The sequence below is a fragment of the Leuciscus leuciscus genome, assembly GCF_965113295.1.
Source record: "Leuciscus leuciscus genome assembly, chromosome: 1".
Taxonomy (NCBI): Eukaryota; Metazoa; Chordata; class Actinopteri; order Cypriniformes; family Leuciscidae; genus Leuciscus; species Leuciscus leuciscus.
The window spans coordinates 77,622,843-77,637,842 of NC_138725.1; the positions used below are offsets into that span (position 1 = coordinate 77,622,843).

Consider the following 15,000-nt stretch of genomic DNA (forward strand, 5'->3'; position numbering starts at 1 on the left):
ATGAATAAAAGTATTTCCCCTAGAAAATAAAAGTATTAATTTATTTTATTTCTTTCCCCTAGAAAAATTAATAAAAATCATACTGTGTTTTAATGTTACAAAGCTTTCTATGTATGTTCTTTTTAACTTTCTATTCTATATATAAATGTATGTACTGACACTTTTGATCAATTTAATGTATCCCTGCCGAATAAAAGTATTAATTTCTTTAAATTTTTTCCCCAAAAAACGAAAGAAAAAAATCGTACTGACCCCAAACATTTGAACGGTAGTGTTTAATGTTACAAAAGCTTTAGATTTCAGATAAATGCTGTTCTATTAATCAAAGAATCTTTTTTTTTTATTTTTTTTTTTAACATTGATAATAATCATAAATGTTTCTTCTTGATCATCAAATCATCATATTAGAATGATTTCTGAAGGATCACGTGACACTGAAGACTGGAGTAATGATGCTGAAAATTCAGCTTTGATCACAGGAATAAATTACACTTTAAAGTATATTCACATAGAAACCCATTATTTTAAATTGTAATAATATTTCACAATATTACAGATTTTTTGTGTATTTTTGATGAAATAAATGCAGCCTTGGTGAGCAGAAGAGACTTGTTTTAAAAGCATTAAGAATCTCCCAGATCATCGCCTGCTCATCTTCCACACACGTGTGTGTCCTCAGAGCGTCAGCGGTGCGCGCTGTGGATTAAGAAGCTGTGTGATCCCGTGGCTTGTGGATCAGGACTGACGGGAAGGAAGAATCGTAACATGTACGCCCGACTCCTCCTGCACATGCTCAGGAGAGGAGTGTTAGAGGGTCCCTTCACACACAAACCTGAGGCCGGCGGACTCAAGACTTTACCCACGTACATGGTAAACACACCACTGAAGTTTAGCTTTATCTTGAGTTTAAAGGGATAGTTCTCCCAAATATGAAAATTAGCCCATGATTTACTCACCCTCAAGCAGAAGTTCATTTATGATGGATAGATGCACTTTTATGATGGATAGATGCACTTTTATGATGGATAGATGCACTTTTATGATGATAGATGCACTTTTATGATGGATAGATGCACTTTTATGATGGACAGATGCACTTTTATGATGGATGGATACACTTTTTTGATGGATAGATGCACTTTTTTGATGGATAGATGCACTTTTTTGATGGATGGATGCACTTTTATGATGGATGGATACACTTTTTTGATGGATAGATGCACTTTTTTGATGGATAGATGCACTTTTTTGATGGATGGATGCACTTTTATGATGGATAGATGCACTTTTATGATGGACAGATGCACTTTTATGATGGATAGATGCACTTTTATGATGGATAGATGCACTTTTATGATGGACAGATGCACTTTTATGATGGATAGATGCACTTTTATGATGATAGATGCACTTTTTTGATGGATAGATGCACTTTTTTGATGGATGGATGCACTTTTATGATGGATAGATGCACTTTTATGACGGATAGATTCACTTTTATGACGGATAGATGCACTTTTTTGATGGATAGATGCACTTTTATGATGGATAGATACACTTTTTTGATGGATAGATGCACTTTTATGATGGATAGATGCACTTTTATGATGGATAGATGCACTTTTTTGATGGATGGATGCACTTTTATGGACTTCAAAACAGAAACAGCCATTCACTGCCATTATAAAGCTTGGAAGAGCCAGGACATTATTTAATATAACTCCGATTGTATTCGTCTGAAAGAAGAATGTCATAAACACCTATGATGGCTTGAGGGTGAGTAAATCATGGGCTAATTTTCATATTTGTGTGAACTATCCATTTAAGGTGAACGTGAATCAGTGTTGAGAGCTGGAATCAGTGGTGATGTTAAAGCTTTGTCTCCCTGTTTTTAGTCCATCTATTTCGACGAGCCGCTGTTGGGAAGCTCGGATCGGGATCAGAGATCGGCAGTGCTGCCGGATTGGGTGTGTGGGGAGTTGGGTCAGGCTGACGGCTCATGGGCCACAACACCCCTCTCAAACACACACAGGTATGACACGACTCCTCTCAGGCTTCACACAGCACTCCTGATATACAGATGGTGGACAACCAGAATGCCTATTACCGCCGCGCCAGCTTCCGCGGCGAAATCACCGCGGCAAAAATAAACCAGCCGCATTTCAAAGTCGTTCCCGAAATGACCGCCAGGTGGCGCAAAGGGACATTGTGCAAAACAGCAGCAATTGCCGTATTTTAAAATGTAAGTGGGTTAAATATAAAACCCTAAGCCTAATAGGCATATTGTTCATATATATAAATAGGCCTATTAGGCTACAACAGAATAGAACCAAAGATAGAATCAATTTTAGAACTGAAAAAATAGAATCAAAAGTTAAAAATGGAGACAATATTAGGAGCATTATTAGGACGCTGAATATTTTTACTATTCTATTGAGGAATTAGATAAATGAAGAGCTCTCGTGAGCGATACAATTGCATAGTAATTTATAGTGATTTCAAAAGCAGTCCTTAAAAAAAAAAAATACATGGAGTAGTGTGGCATAATTTTTGAGAGATTACACGGAACGCGTTTTAGTTAAGATCCTGGTTTCAATGCCCTTATATAGGCTAGGCTACTGCTTAAAAAAATGTCACAACGCGTTTTGAGATTGATTTGAATTAAAAATTGAAGTTTAAAATGTAGTGTTTTGGCACACCAGGTCGAGTGGCGTTACGCATTGTTCAAAAATCAGGTTTTATTCTGGCATGTTGAATTGGCGTTAGAATTTTTTTTAGATTTTAGATTTCGTTAGATTTTTTTTCTCATAACAGCTAAAATAACTTAATATATGCCTTGTCTTAATATGACCTACTTAATATAGGCAATAGGCATATAATAGCCTATATAATAAATTAGCAAAACTTGGCCACTAAATATTTAATTTTCAATTATTTTAATTATCACAATTAAAGTTTTAATTTTATTAAATTGAACAAGCAGCATTTAATCAAATATTCTAAAAGATGTATTATTAATAATAATGTTATTTCAACATAATATTTCGTTTTTTCGACATAATATGTGCGTGCAACAAGCAAGATGTGTATTTGTAAATCCGGTGATGCGTGCATTGATTTTTATCAATAAACTAGTGTTTTCTGACAGTGTCGACTGCAAAGATGAAGTTGACGATCGCCATATTTGTAGTGAACGCACCTAGAGAGAAATGCACGTAAAGACATAATCAGAGAGTAGCCTTTTTCTTTTCGTTTTGAATTATTTAGTTTGAAGACATTTCAAGCTTTGTGTATTTGATGTATTTATCATGTCTGTGTGAGGCATACGCTGAGTTTCGTTAAGTTAGGAGGATGAGATGCGCTCCAGCTGACGTGCAATGCAAGTGACCGCACGGGCGCCTCCATGATTAGTGTCTGTTATATTTGCTTCTCTTACTTATCTCTTAAATCCAGCAATTGGTTGATGAAAAATTTATTAAAATTAAGATACAATTTATAGAAAACGAAATTCACTTTAAAGAAAGGTTTTCTACTAAACAAAACTTAATGAAGTGGTCAAAATCATGTCTGTCTGACCCACTCCATATCCATCTCTCGATATAATGCATCCTATCTTACTCGTGCTGTTCACTTTTCATATTCAACATAGATGGAAAAAAATAACATTAGAATATTTTAACAAATATGATACTAAATGAGATTATTTAATGGCTACAACAGTATAGTAGGCCTATAGACTCTATTTGTACAAATTGCTGCACATTAATTTAATTAAATGAAACCTTGTAACGAATTCACACTGTAGGGTAGACTGTGTACAGTTGAGACACCTTAAATAACTTGCGTTCGCAGCAAGCACAAGTTGTGATGATTTTTGCTGTGCACTTGCATATTAGTGTCAGCTGGGAAGGAAATATAGAGACCAGACCTCTTGGAACTTTAATTGAATACATAGCGTTGGTAAAGCATACTGAAATTACATCCCTACAAATGTATTAGGCCCTACTGAAAATAAATGTATCGAATTTAAGCAAAGTAGCCTAAATGTTAAGACTGTAAGCCCTTTGCTTTTTTCGTAGCCTATAAAGGATTCTTATAGCCGACTTTGTGTTAATTTAATCTGTAGAGGATTTTTTTAACTCAAACATTAACACTGAAATAAATTAAACTAAAGTATTGTACATTTTTTGGCACACCACGACGAGTGGCGCTATGCATTGTTCTAAAGCCAGGTTTTATTCTAGCATGTTGAATTAGTGTTCGACAAACGCGGCGGCGCGTTCTTTTGAATGAAGAGCGCTTCCGAGTGGTTGAACTTACGTTACGATCATTTAGATGACACGGGTTCGAAACCCGAACTAACTTAGACTACTGATATTTTTATATTAGCCTATTAATGCATTGTATAGTCTATTGTTGATGCAGAGAGATTTGTCTATAGTTCTAAAACATAGTTTTTTGCTTATAGCCTATTTACAAAATAAAATCACCATGCATTTCCATTTTACACCAAGGAACAAATATTATACAATGACTTTACTTCTGTAACCTATAATAATTCCAATCGTAATTTCAAAAGCAGTTCTGTTAAAAAAAAAAATATATATATATATAGGCCTATATATATATATATATATATATGACGTTTAAACGACAAACAATAAAATCAGAACCAGTATTCTGTTGCGTTCATGGTTCCAGTGGCAGTAATGCATCCACGGCTTTTCAAAATGTCACAAAGCGTTTTGAGATTGTTTTGAATGAAATATTGAAGTTTATAATTAAGTGTTTTGGCACACCACGACGAGTGGCAAACTCTTTGTTTTGTTTTGCAAACTCAGCTAGCCTGTGGGGGGTTTGGAGAAGGCAATAGTTGCTTTATCGTGGGGGTGCAGGACAGAGGTGTTAATGTTCCGTCTTTCATATGGAGAGTGTCGGAGCCAGCCTGATGAGCAGGCAAAGGCAAAATTCTAAGGATTAATCTCAAAATCTCCAAAAGTCCATAGCCTATGTACAGTAGGCCCTATATCTTATAAAATTTTATAATGTAGTTTTATTGATTGTATTTAAAGGTTTTCCACAAACAATTTCAATTTAGCAGCTCTTTAATTCGCGACCCACCTCGTTTTATTGTAAGGTGAATTCAGCAAGGCATGTTGTATCTTTGAAGGAACAAAAGCTATTTGTTACAGTTTTTTCTTCGTGATTTTTGTGGATGACACACAGCCACATATACAGTATTATCAGCTGTATGGTGTTTTTTTACGCTGAAATGCTTAATTTCGAGAAAGACCCGCCGCGCGCAGTGAGGGAGACCAAACTTACTAAAAAAATATCCAGCGCGAGAGAGGCAAAGAAAAAAGCCTGTTCTTAATTTATGTCGCTTTGAACTTTGAACTTTTTTCGTTTTGTACCGTTTAAATTTTTTTATTTAGCTGCAATTTCTTTGACAATAGAAATTTAAAATGTTGCAAGAATAAGATTCTGTGTTTCTTATTTTGCATCACAAAGGGAATAAACTATCGATGCAACCCTGTTTAAATAAATAAACTGTCCCGACACTTTATTCATACCTTGAAATGTGCGATGGGTTTTCAAACTTAATTAATTTTATTTTTACATTTTCATTGTTTATTTTTTAATTGAAAGAAATACTGTATTGAAAGTATTTTTCTGATTTGTTCGATCTGTTTTGAAAAATGTCTTCCGTTGCTATGGCCGGGTATCTCTGTCAGTCATCTCAATCTCGTGAATGATTCACACACACACACAAAAATAATTTAGCAGATTTATATTTTTACATATTCAATCAGTCTCATTTTTGTTCAAATAATGAAATATATATATATATATATATATATATATATATATATATATATATATATATATTATAAACAGATAGGAAACTTACCTTTTAAAATGCCGCAGTTGCTGCTGTTTTGCCCTGTCACTTGCGCCACCCGGTATAGCCTATAGTCATTTCGCGAACGACTTTGAAATTCGACTGGTTTATTTTTTCTGCGGCAGTAATAGGCATTGTGGTTGATTATTTATTAAAGAATTCAATTGATAATCATAACAACAAGTAAGCCTATTTAATTCTGAATATAACAAAGAATGCTTAAACCGACTAACATCGGTTAGTAGCCTAACTGCAAGTCCTGAAAATGTTTTAATTTTACGGTAAATTATTTTAATTTATTTCACTGTTATGTTTCAGTTAATAAATCTACAAACACATTAAAATAACACGAAGTAAATGACAAGTAACCTATTGACATAGCCTTTCTAAATTATAGAAAAACTGGGCACACAATGTTAACGTGTGTCTACTTTTTTTAAATTTAATGAATTTGAATTCGTTTAACCACAAGATTTATCTTGAATTTATCTGTGACCTCTGCTCAGATTACTGCCGCGGCAGATTACGTCATAAAGAGAATAAACTGACACTTTTCAAAGTCTGTGATTACAGCGCCACTCAGCGGTAAAAGGCAGCAAATACACATCCCAATTTTGTAAAAGTCTCATTCTGGTTGTCCACCATCTGTAGTTTATTAAGGGCATGATTGTGAATCAGACTCCAGCATTCCCACAATCCCACACAGGACAAGCAGTTGAGGAGGAATAGCCCATCAAGGACATACTGGATTTGACCCCAAAAACAAATGAAAAGTGACATGTTGTATAAAGACAACTAAGCCTATTGTAGGACCACAGGCCTTTGATTCACAATCAGTTATTAATAATAATGCTAATAATAATAAAACTGTGTTTTATCACTAATAAAAAAAATATGTGTTTCATTTGAAAGTGAAAACTCTCAAAATTTCATCATAAACATTTGCAGCAACAAATCTTTAAATAAATAAATAAATAATAAATATTTCTTCCAAGTATGAGCATTGACCGAGTCATGAAGTGAGATGTGTGTTTCACTGACGGTCATCAGAACACACATGGATAGAGCTGCTGATGTCTGAAGAGTATTTGTCACTCTCGTTCACACTCCAGTCCTGCTGCAGAAGAGTGTGTGTCACTCTCGTTCAGATCACACACTCCAGTCCTGCTGCAGAAGAGTGTGTGTCGCTCTCGTTCACACTCCAGTCCTGCTGCAGAAGAGTGTGTGTCACTCTCGTTCAGATCACACACTCGTCCTGCTGCAGAAGAGTGTGTGTCGCTCTCGTTCACACTCCAGTCCTGCTGAAGAAGAGTGTGTGTCACTCTCGTTCAGATCACACACTCCAGTCCTGCTGCAGAAGAGTGTGTGTCGCTCTCGTTCACACTCCAGTCCTGCTGCAGAAGAGTGTGTGTCGCTCTCGTTCAGATCACACACTCCAGTCCTGCTGTAGAAGAGTGTGTGTCGCTCTCGTTCACACTCCAGTCCTGCTGCAGAAGAGTGTGTGTCACTCTCGTTCAGATCACACACTCCAGTCCTGCTGCAGAAGAGTGTGTGTCGCTCTCGTTCACACTCCAGTCCTGCTGAAGAAGAGTGTGTGTCACTCTCGTTCAGATCACACACTCCAGTCCTGCTGCAGAAGAGTGTGTGTCGCTCTCGTTCACACTCCAGTCCTGCTGCAGAAGAGTGTGTGTCGCTCTCGTTCAGATCACACACTCCAGTCCTGCTGCAGAAGAGTGTGTGTCGCTCTCGTTCACACTCCAGTCCTGCTGCAGAAGAGTGTGTGTCGCTCTCGTTCAGATCACACACTCCAGTCCTGCTGCAGAAGAGTGTGTGTCGCTCTCGTTCAGATCACACACTCCAGTCCTGCTGCAGAAGAGTGTGTCACTCTCGTTCAGATCACACACTCCAGTCCTGCTGCAGAAGAGTGTGTGTCACTCTCGTTCAGATCACACACTCCAGTCCTGCTGCAGAAGAGTGTGTCACTCTCGTTCAGATCACACACTCCAGTCCTGCTGCAGAAGAGTGTGTGTCGCTCTCGTTCAGATCACACACTCCAGTCCTGCTGCAGAAGAGTGTGTGTCGCTCTCGTTCATACTCCAGTCCTGCTGTAGAAGAGTGTGTCGCTCTCGTTCACACTCCAGTCCTGCTGTAGAAGAGTGTGTCGCTCTCGTTCAGATCACACACTCCAGTCCTGCTGCAGAAGAGTGTGTGTCGCTCTCGTTCACACTCCAGTCCTGTTGCAGAAGAGTGTGTGTCACTCTCATTCAGATCACACACTCCAGTCCTGCTGCAGAAGAGTGTGTGTCGCTCTCGTTCACACTCCAGTCCTGCTGCAGAAGAGTGTGTGTCACTCGTTCAGATCACACACTCCAGTCCTGCTGCAGAAGAGTGTGTGTCGCTCTCGTTCAGATCACACACTCCAGTCCTGCTGCAGAAGAGTGTGTGTCACTCTCGTTCAGATCACACACTCCAGTCCTGCTGCAGAAGAGTGTGTCACTCTCGTTCAGATCACACACTCCAGTCCTGCTGCAGAAGAGTGTGTGTCGCTATCGTTCACACTCCAGTCCTGCTGCAGAAGAGTGTGTGTCACTCTCGTTCAGATCACACACTCCAGTCCTGCTGCAGAAGAGTGTGTCACTCTCGTTCACACTCCAGTCCTGCTGCAGAAGAGTGTGTGTCACTCTCGGTCACACTCCAGTCCTGCTGCAGAAGAGTGTGTGTCACTCTCGTTCAGATCACACACTCCAGTCCTGCTGCAGAAGAGTGTGTGTCGCTCTCGTTCACACTCCAGTCCTGCTGAAGAAGAGTGTGTGTCACTCTCGTTCAGATCACACACTCCAGTCCTGCTGCAGAAGAGTGTGTGTCGCTCTCGTTCACACTCCAGTCCTGCTGCAGAAGAGTGTGTGTCGCTCTCGTTCAGATCACACACTCCAGTCCTGCTGCAGAAGAGTGTGTGTCGCTATCGTTCACACTCCAGTCCTGCTGCAGAAGAGTGTGTCACTCTCGTTCACACTCCAGTCCTGCTGCAGAAGAGTGTGTGTCACTCTCGTTCACACTCCAGTCCTGCTGCAGAAGAGTGAGTGTCACTCTCGTTCAGATCACACACTCCAGTCCTGCTGCAGAAGAGTGTGTCACTCTCGTTCACACTCCAGTCCTGCTGCAGAAGAGTGTGTGTCACTCTCGGTCACACTCCAGTCCTGCTGCAGAAGAGTGTGTCACTCTCGTTCAGATCACACACTCCAGTCCTGCTGCAGAAGAGTGTGTGTCGCTCTCGTTCACACTCCAGTCCTGCTGAAGAAGAGTGTGTGTCACTCTCGTTCAGATCACACACTCCAGTCCTGCTGCAGAAGAGTGTGTGTCGCTCTCGTTCACACTCCAGTCCTGCTGCAGAAGAGTGTGTGTCACTCTCGTTCAGATCACACACTCCAGTCCTGCTGCAGAAGAGTGTGTGTCGCTATCGTTCACACTCCAGTCCTGCTGCAGAAGAGTGTGTGTCACTCTCGTTCAGATCACACACTCCAGTCCTGCTGCAGAAGAGTGTGTCACTCTCGTTCACACTCCAGTCCTGCTGCAGAAGAGTGTGTGTCACTCTCGTTCACACTCCAGTCCTGCTGCAGAAGAGTGTGTGTCACTCTCGTTCAGATCACACACTCCAGTCCTGCTGCAGAAGAGTGTGTGTCACTCTCGTTCACACTCCAGTCCTGCTGCAGAAGACTGTGTGTCGCTCTCGTTCAGACTCCAGTCCTGCTGTAGAAGAGTGTGTGTCGCTCTCGTTCAGATCACACACTCCAGTCCTGCTGCAGAAAAGTGTGTGTCACTCTCGTTCACACTCCAGTCCTGCTGCAGAAGAGTGTGTGTCACTCTCGTTCACACTCCAGTCCTGCTGCAGAAGAGTGTGTGTCGCTCTCGTTCAGATCACACACTCCAGTTCTGCTGCAGAAGCGTGTGTCACTCTCGTTCAGATCACACACTCCAGTCCTGCTGCAGAAGAGTGTGTGTCACTCTCGTTCACACTCCAGTCCTGCTGCAGAAGAGTGTGTGTCACTCTCGTTCAGATCACACACTCCAGTCCTGCTGCAGAAGAGTGTGTGTCGCTCTCGTTCACACTCCAGTCCTGCTGTAGAAGAGTGTGTGTCGCTCTTGTTCAGATCACACACTCCAGTCCTGCTGCAGAAGAGTGTGTGTCACTCTCGTTCACACTCCAGTCCTGCTGCAGAAGAGTGTGTGTCACTCTTGTTCACACTCCAGTCCTGCTGCAGAAGAGTGTGTGTCACTCTCGTTCACACTCCAGTCCTGCTGCAGAAGAGTGTGTGTCGCTCTCGTTCAGATCACACACTCCAGTCCTGCTGTAGAAGAGTGTGTGTCGCTCTCGTTCACACTCCAGTCCTGCTGTAGAAGAGTGTGTGTCGCTCTTGTTCAGATCACACACTCCAGTCCTGCTGCAGAAGAGTGTGTGTCACTCTCATTCAGTTCACACACTCCAGTCCTGCTGCAGAAGAGTGTGTGTCGCTCTCGTTCACACTCCAGTCCTGCTGCAGAAGAGTGTGTGTCACTCTCGTTCACACTCCAGTCCTGCTGCATAAGAGTGAGTGTCACTCTCGTTCACACTCCAGTCCTGCTGCAGAAGAGTGTGTCACTCTCGTTCAGATCACACACTCCAGTCCTGCTGCAGAAGAGTGTGTGTCACTCTCGTTCAGATCACACACTCCAGTCCTGCTGCAGAAGCGTGTGTCACTCTCGTTCAGATCACACACTCCAGTCCTGCTGTAGAAGAGTGTGTGTCACTCTCGTTCACACTCCAGTCCTGCTGCAGAAGAGTGTGTGTCACTTTCGTTCAGATCACACACTCCAGTCCTGCTGCAGAAGAGTGTGTGTCACTCTCGTTCAGATCACACACTCCAGTCCTGCTGCAGAAGAGTGTGTGTCACTCTCGTTCACACTCCAGTCCTGCTGCAGAAGAGTGTGTGTCACTCTCGTTCACACTCCAGTCCTGCTGCAGAAGAGTGTGTGTCGCTCTCGTTCAGATCACACACTCCAGTTCTGCTGCAGAAGCGTGTGTCACTCTCGTTCAGATCACACACTCCAGTCCTGCTGCAGAAGAGTGTGTGTCACTCTCGTTCACACTCCAGTCCTGCTGCAGAAGAGTGTGTGTCACTCTCGTTCAGATCACACACTCCAGTCCTGCTGCAGAAGAGTGTGTGTCGCTCTCGTTCACACTCCAGTCCTGCTGTAGAAGAGTGTGTGTCGCTCTTGTTCAGATCACACACTCCAGTCCTGCTGCAGAAGAGTGTGTGTCACTCTCGTTCACACTCCAGTCCTGCTGCAGAAGAGTGTGTGTCACTCTTGTTCACACTCCAGTCCTGCTGCAGAAGAGTGTGTGTCACTCTCGTTCACACTCCAGTCCTGCTGCAGAAGAGTGTGTGTCGCTCTCGTTCAGATCACACACTCCAGTCCTGCTGTAGAAGAGTGTGTGTCGCTCTCATTCAGATCACACACTCCAGTCCTGCTGCAGAAGAGTGTGTGTCACTCTCATTCAGTTCACACACTCCAGTCCTGCTGCAGAAGAGTGTGTGTCGCTCTCGTTCACACTCCAGTCCTGCTGCAGAAGAGTGTGTGTCACTCTCGTTCACACTCCAGTCCTGCTGCATAAGAGTGAGTGTCACTCTCGTTCACACTCCAGTCCTGCTGCAGAAGAGTGTGTCACTCTCGTTCAGATCACACACTCCAGTCCTGCTGCAGAAGAGTGTGTGTCACTCTCGTTCAGATCACACACTCCAGTCCTGCTGCAGAAGCGTGTGTCACTCTCGTTCAGATCACACACTCCAGTCCTGCTGTAGAAGAGTGTGTGTCACTCTCGTTCACACTCCAGTCCTGCTGCAGAAGAGTGTGTGTCACTTTCGTTCAGATCACACACTCCAGTCCTGCTGCAGAAGAGTGTGTGTCACTCTCGTTCACACTCCAGTCCTGCTGCAGAAGAGTGTGTGTCGCTCTCGTTCACACTCAAGTCCTGCTGTAGAAGAGTGTTTGTCGCTCTCGTTCAGATCACACACTCCTGTCCTGCTGCAGAAGAGTGTGTGTCACTCTCGTTCACACTCCAGTCCTGCTGCAGAAGAGTGTGTGTCACTCTCGTTCACACTCCAGTCCTGCTGCAGAAGAGTGTGTGTCGCTCTCGTTCAGATCACACACTCCAGTCCTACTGTAGAAGAGTGTGTGTCGCTCTCATTCAGATCACACACTCCAGTCCTGCTGCAGAAGAGTGTGTGTCGCTCTCGTTCAGATCACACACTCCAGTCCTGCTGCAGAAGAGTGTGTGTTACTCTCGTTACTCTGTTACTCTCGTTCAGATCTTCTCTGATGTGGTTGTGTGTGTGTGTGTGTTCACTCAGTCAGGTGATCATGATGTAACATTTCTTCTGCTTTTGTGCTTTTCAAGGGAGTTTTCTCTTTCTTCTCTGACTTTAATCCATTGCTATTGAACATTGTTAGAAGTTTTTATGTTTTTGCATACAATCATTGTCTAAATATAACACAATTTTAGTTTTTGTGGAATTGCACATGCTTCTTCAAGTCATACAGTTTGATGCTTTTTAGACACTTTTTCAGATGGTTGATGTAAAATGAAATGTGAAAATGTAAAAATCGTGTGACTATAACACAAACAATAATATGTCTGGGTCATATTTCATATTTCACCCTAAAATCGCCTCTGTAAAAACCTTTAGCTGTAATATGTCGGTAGGATGAAGTGCATTTTTAAATGCAGAAGAGTGTGTGTCACTCTCGTTCAGATCACACACTCCAGTCCTGCTGCAGAAGAGTGTGTCACTCTCGTTCACACTCCAGTCCTGCTGCAGAAGAGTGTGTGTCACTCTCGTTCACACTCCAGTCCTGCTGCAGAAGAGTGTGTGTCACTCTCGTTCAGATCACACACTCCAGTCCTGCTGCAGAAGAGTGTGTGTCACTCTCGTTCACACTCCAGTCCTGCTGCAGAAGACTGTGTGTCGCTCTCGTTCAGACTCCAGTCCTGCTGTAGAAGAGTGTGTGTCGCTCTCTTTCAGATCACACACTCCAGTCCTGCTGCAGAAGAGTGTGTGTCACTCTCGTTCACACTCCAGTCCTGCTGCAGAAGAGTGTGTGTCACTCTCGTTCACACTCCAGTCCTGCTGCAGAAGAGTGTGTGTCGCTCTCGTTCAGATCACACACTCCAGTCCTGCTGCAGAAGCGTGTGTCACTCTCGTTCAGATCACACACTCCAGTCCTGCTGCAGAAGAGTGTGTGTCACTCTCGTTCACACTCCAGTCCTGCTGCAGAAGAGTGTGTGTCGCTCTCGTTCACACTCCAGTCCTGCTGTAGAAGAGTGTGTGTCGCTCTTGTTCAGATCACACACTCCAGTCCTGCTGCAGAAGAGTGTGTGTCACTCTCGTTCACACTCCAGTCCTGCTGCAGAAGAGTGTGTGTCACTCTCGTTCACACTCCAGTCCTGCTGCAGAAGAGTGTGTGTCGCTCTCGTTCAGATCACACACTCCAGTCCTGCTGCAGAAGCGTGTGTCACTCTCGTTCAGATCACACACTCCAGTCCTGCTGCAGAAGAGTGTGTGTCACTCTCGTTCACACTCCAGTCCTGCTGCAGAAGAGTGTGTGTCAGTCTCGTTCAGATCACACACTCCAGTCCTGCTGCAGAAGAGTGTGTGTCGCTCTCGTTCACACTCCAGTCCTGCTGTAGAAGAGTGTGTGTCGCTCTTGTTCAGATCACACACTCCAGTCCTGCTGCAGAAGAGTGTGTGTCACTCTCGTTCACACTCCAGTCCTGCTGCAGAAGACTGTGTCACTCTCGTTCACACTCATGTCCTGCTGCAGAAGAGTGTGTGTCACTCTCGTTCACACTCCAGTCCTGCTGCAGAAGAGTGTGTCACTCTCGTTCAGATCACACACTCCAGTCCTGCTGCAGAAGAGTGTGTGTCACTCTCGTTCAGATCACACACTCCAGTCCTGCTGCAGAAGCGTGTGTGTCACTCTCGTTCACACTCCAGTCCTGCTGCAGAAGAGTGTGTGTCACTCTCGTTCAGATCACACACTCCAGTCCTGCTGCAGAAGAGTGTGTGTCACTCTCGTTCACACTCCAGTCCTGCTGCAGAAGAGTGTGTGTCGCTCTCGTTCACACTCCAGTCCTGCTGTAGAAGAGTGTTTGTCGCTCTCGTTCAGATCACACACTCCAGTCCTGCTGCAGAAGAGTGTGTGTCACTCTCGTTCAGATCACACACTCCAGTCCTGCTGCAGAAGCGTGTGTGTCACTCTCGTTCACACTCCAGTCCTGCTGCAGAAGAGTGTGTGTCACTCTCGTTCAGATCACACACTCCAGTCCTGCTGCAGAAGAGTGTGTGTCACTCTCGTTCACACTCCAGTCCTGCTGTAGAAGAGTGTTTGTCGCTCTCGTTCAGATCACACACTCCAGTCCTGCTGCAGAAGAGTGTGTGTCACTCTCGTTCACACTCCAGTCCTGCTGCAGAAGAGTGTGTGTCACTCTCGTTCACACTCCAGTCCTGCTGCAGAAGAATGTGTGTCGCTCTCGTTCAGATCACACACTCCAGTCCTGCTGCAGAAGAGTGTGTGTCGCTCTCATTCAGATCACACACTCCAGTCCTGCTGCAGAAGAGTGTGTGTCGCTCTCGTTCAGATCACACACTTCAGTCCTGCTGCAGAAGAGTGTGTGTTACTCTCGTTACTCTGTTACTCTCGTTCAGATCTTCTCTGATGTGGTTGTGTGTGTGTGTGTTCACTCAGTCAGGTGATCATGATATAACATTTCTTCTGCTTTTGTGCTTTTCAAGGGAGTTTTCTCTTTCTTCTCTGACTTTAATCCGTTGCTATTGAACATTGTTAGAAGTTTTTATGTTTTTGCATACAATCATTGACTAAATATAACACAATTTTAGTTTTTGTGGAATTGCACATGCTTCTTCAAGTCATACAGTTTGATGCTTTTTAGACACTTTTTCAGATGGTTGATGTAAAATGAAATGTGAAAATGTAAAAATCGTGTGACTATAACACAAACAATAATATGTCTGGGTCATATTTCATATTTCACCCTAAAATCG

The 15,000-nt window shown here is 43.2% G+C and overlaps 2 protein-coding genes across 4 annotated transcripts in view; one reads left to right on the plus strand and one right to left on the minus strand.

Annotated features, from left to right (window-relative positions):
- The window catches only part of prkcab (protein kinase C, alpha, b), a 210,817-nt gene that overhangs the window by 194,208 nt on the left and 1,609 nt on the right, over nt 1-15,000 (minus strand). The gene's annotated exons all lie outside the window — the stretch shown is intronic.
- The window catches only part of cep112 (centrosomal protein 112), a gene marked incomplete at its 3' end in the record, with an annotated part of 200,048 nt that overhangs the window by 771 nt on the left and 184,277 nt on the right, over nt 1-15,000 (plus strand). For all 3 annotated transcript variants that reach the window (XM_082185304.1, XM_082185306.1, XM_082185305.1), the window contains exons 3-4: nt 680-870; nt 1,896-2,032. In XM_082185304.1, coding sequence (XP_082041430.1) covers nt 680-870; nt 1,896-2,032 — 328 coding nt within the window. The remainder of the gene's footprint in view (nt 1-679; nt 871-1,895; nt 2,033-15,000) is intronic.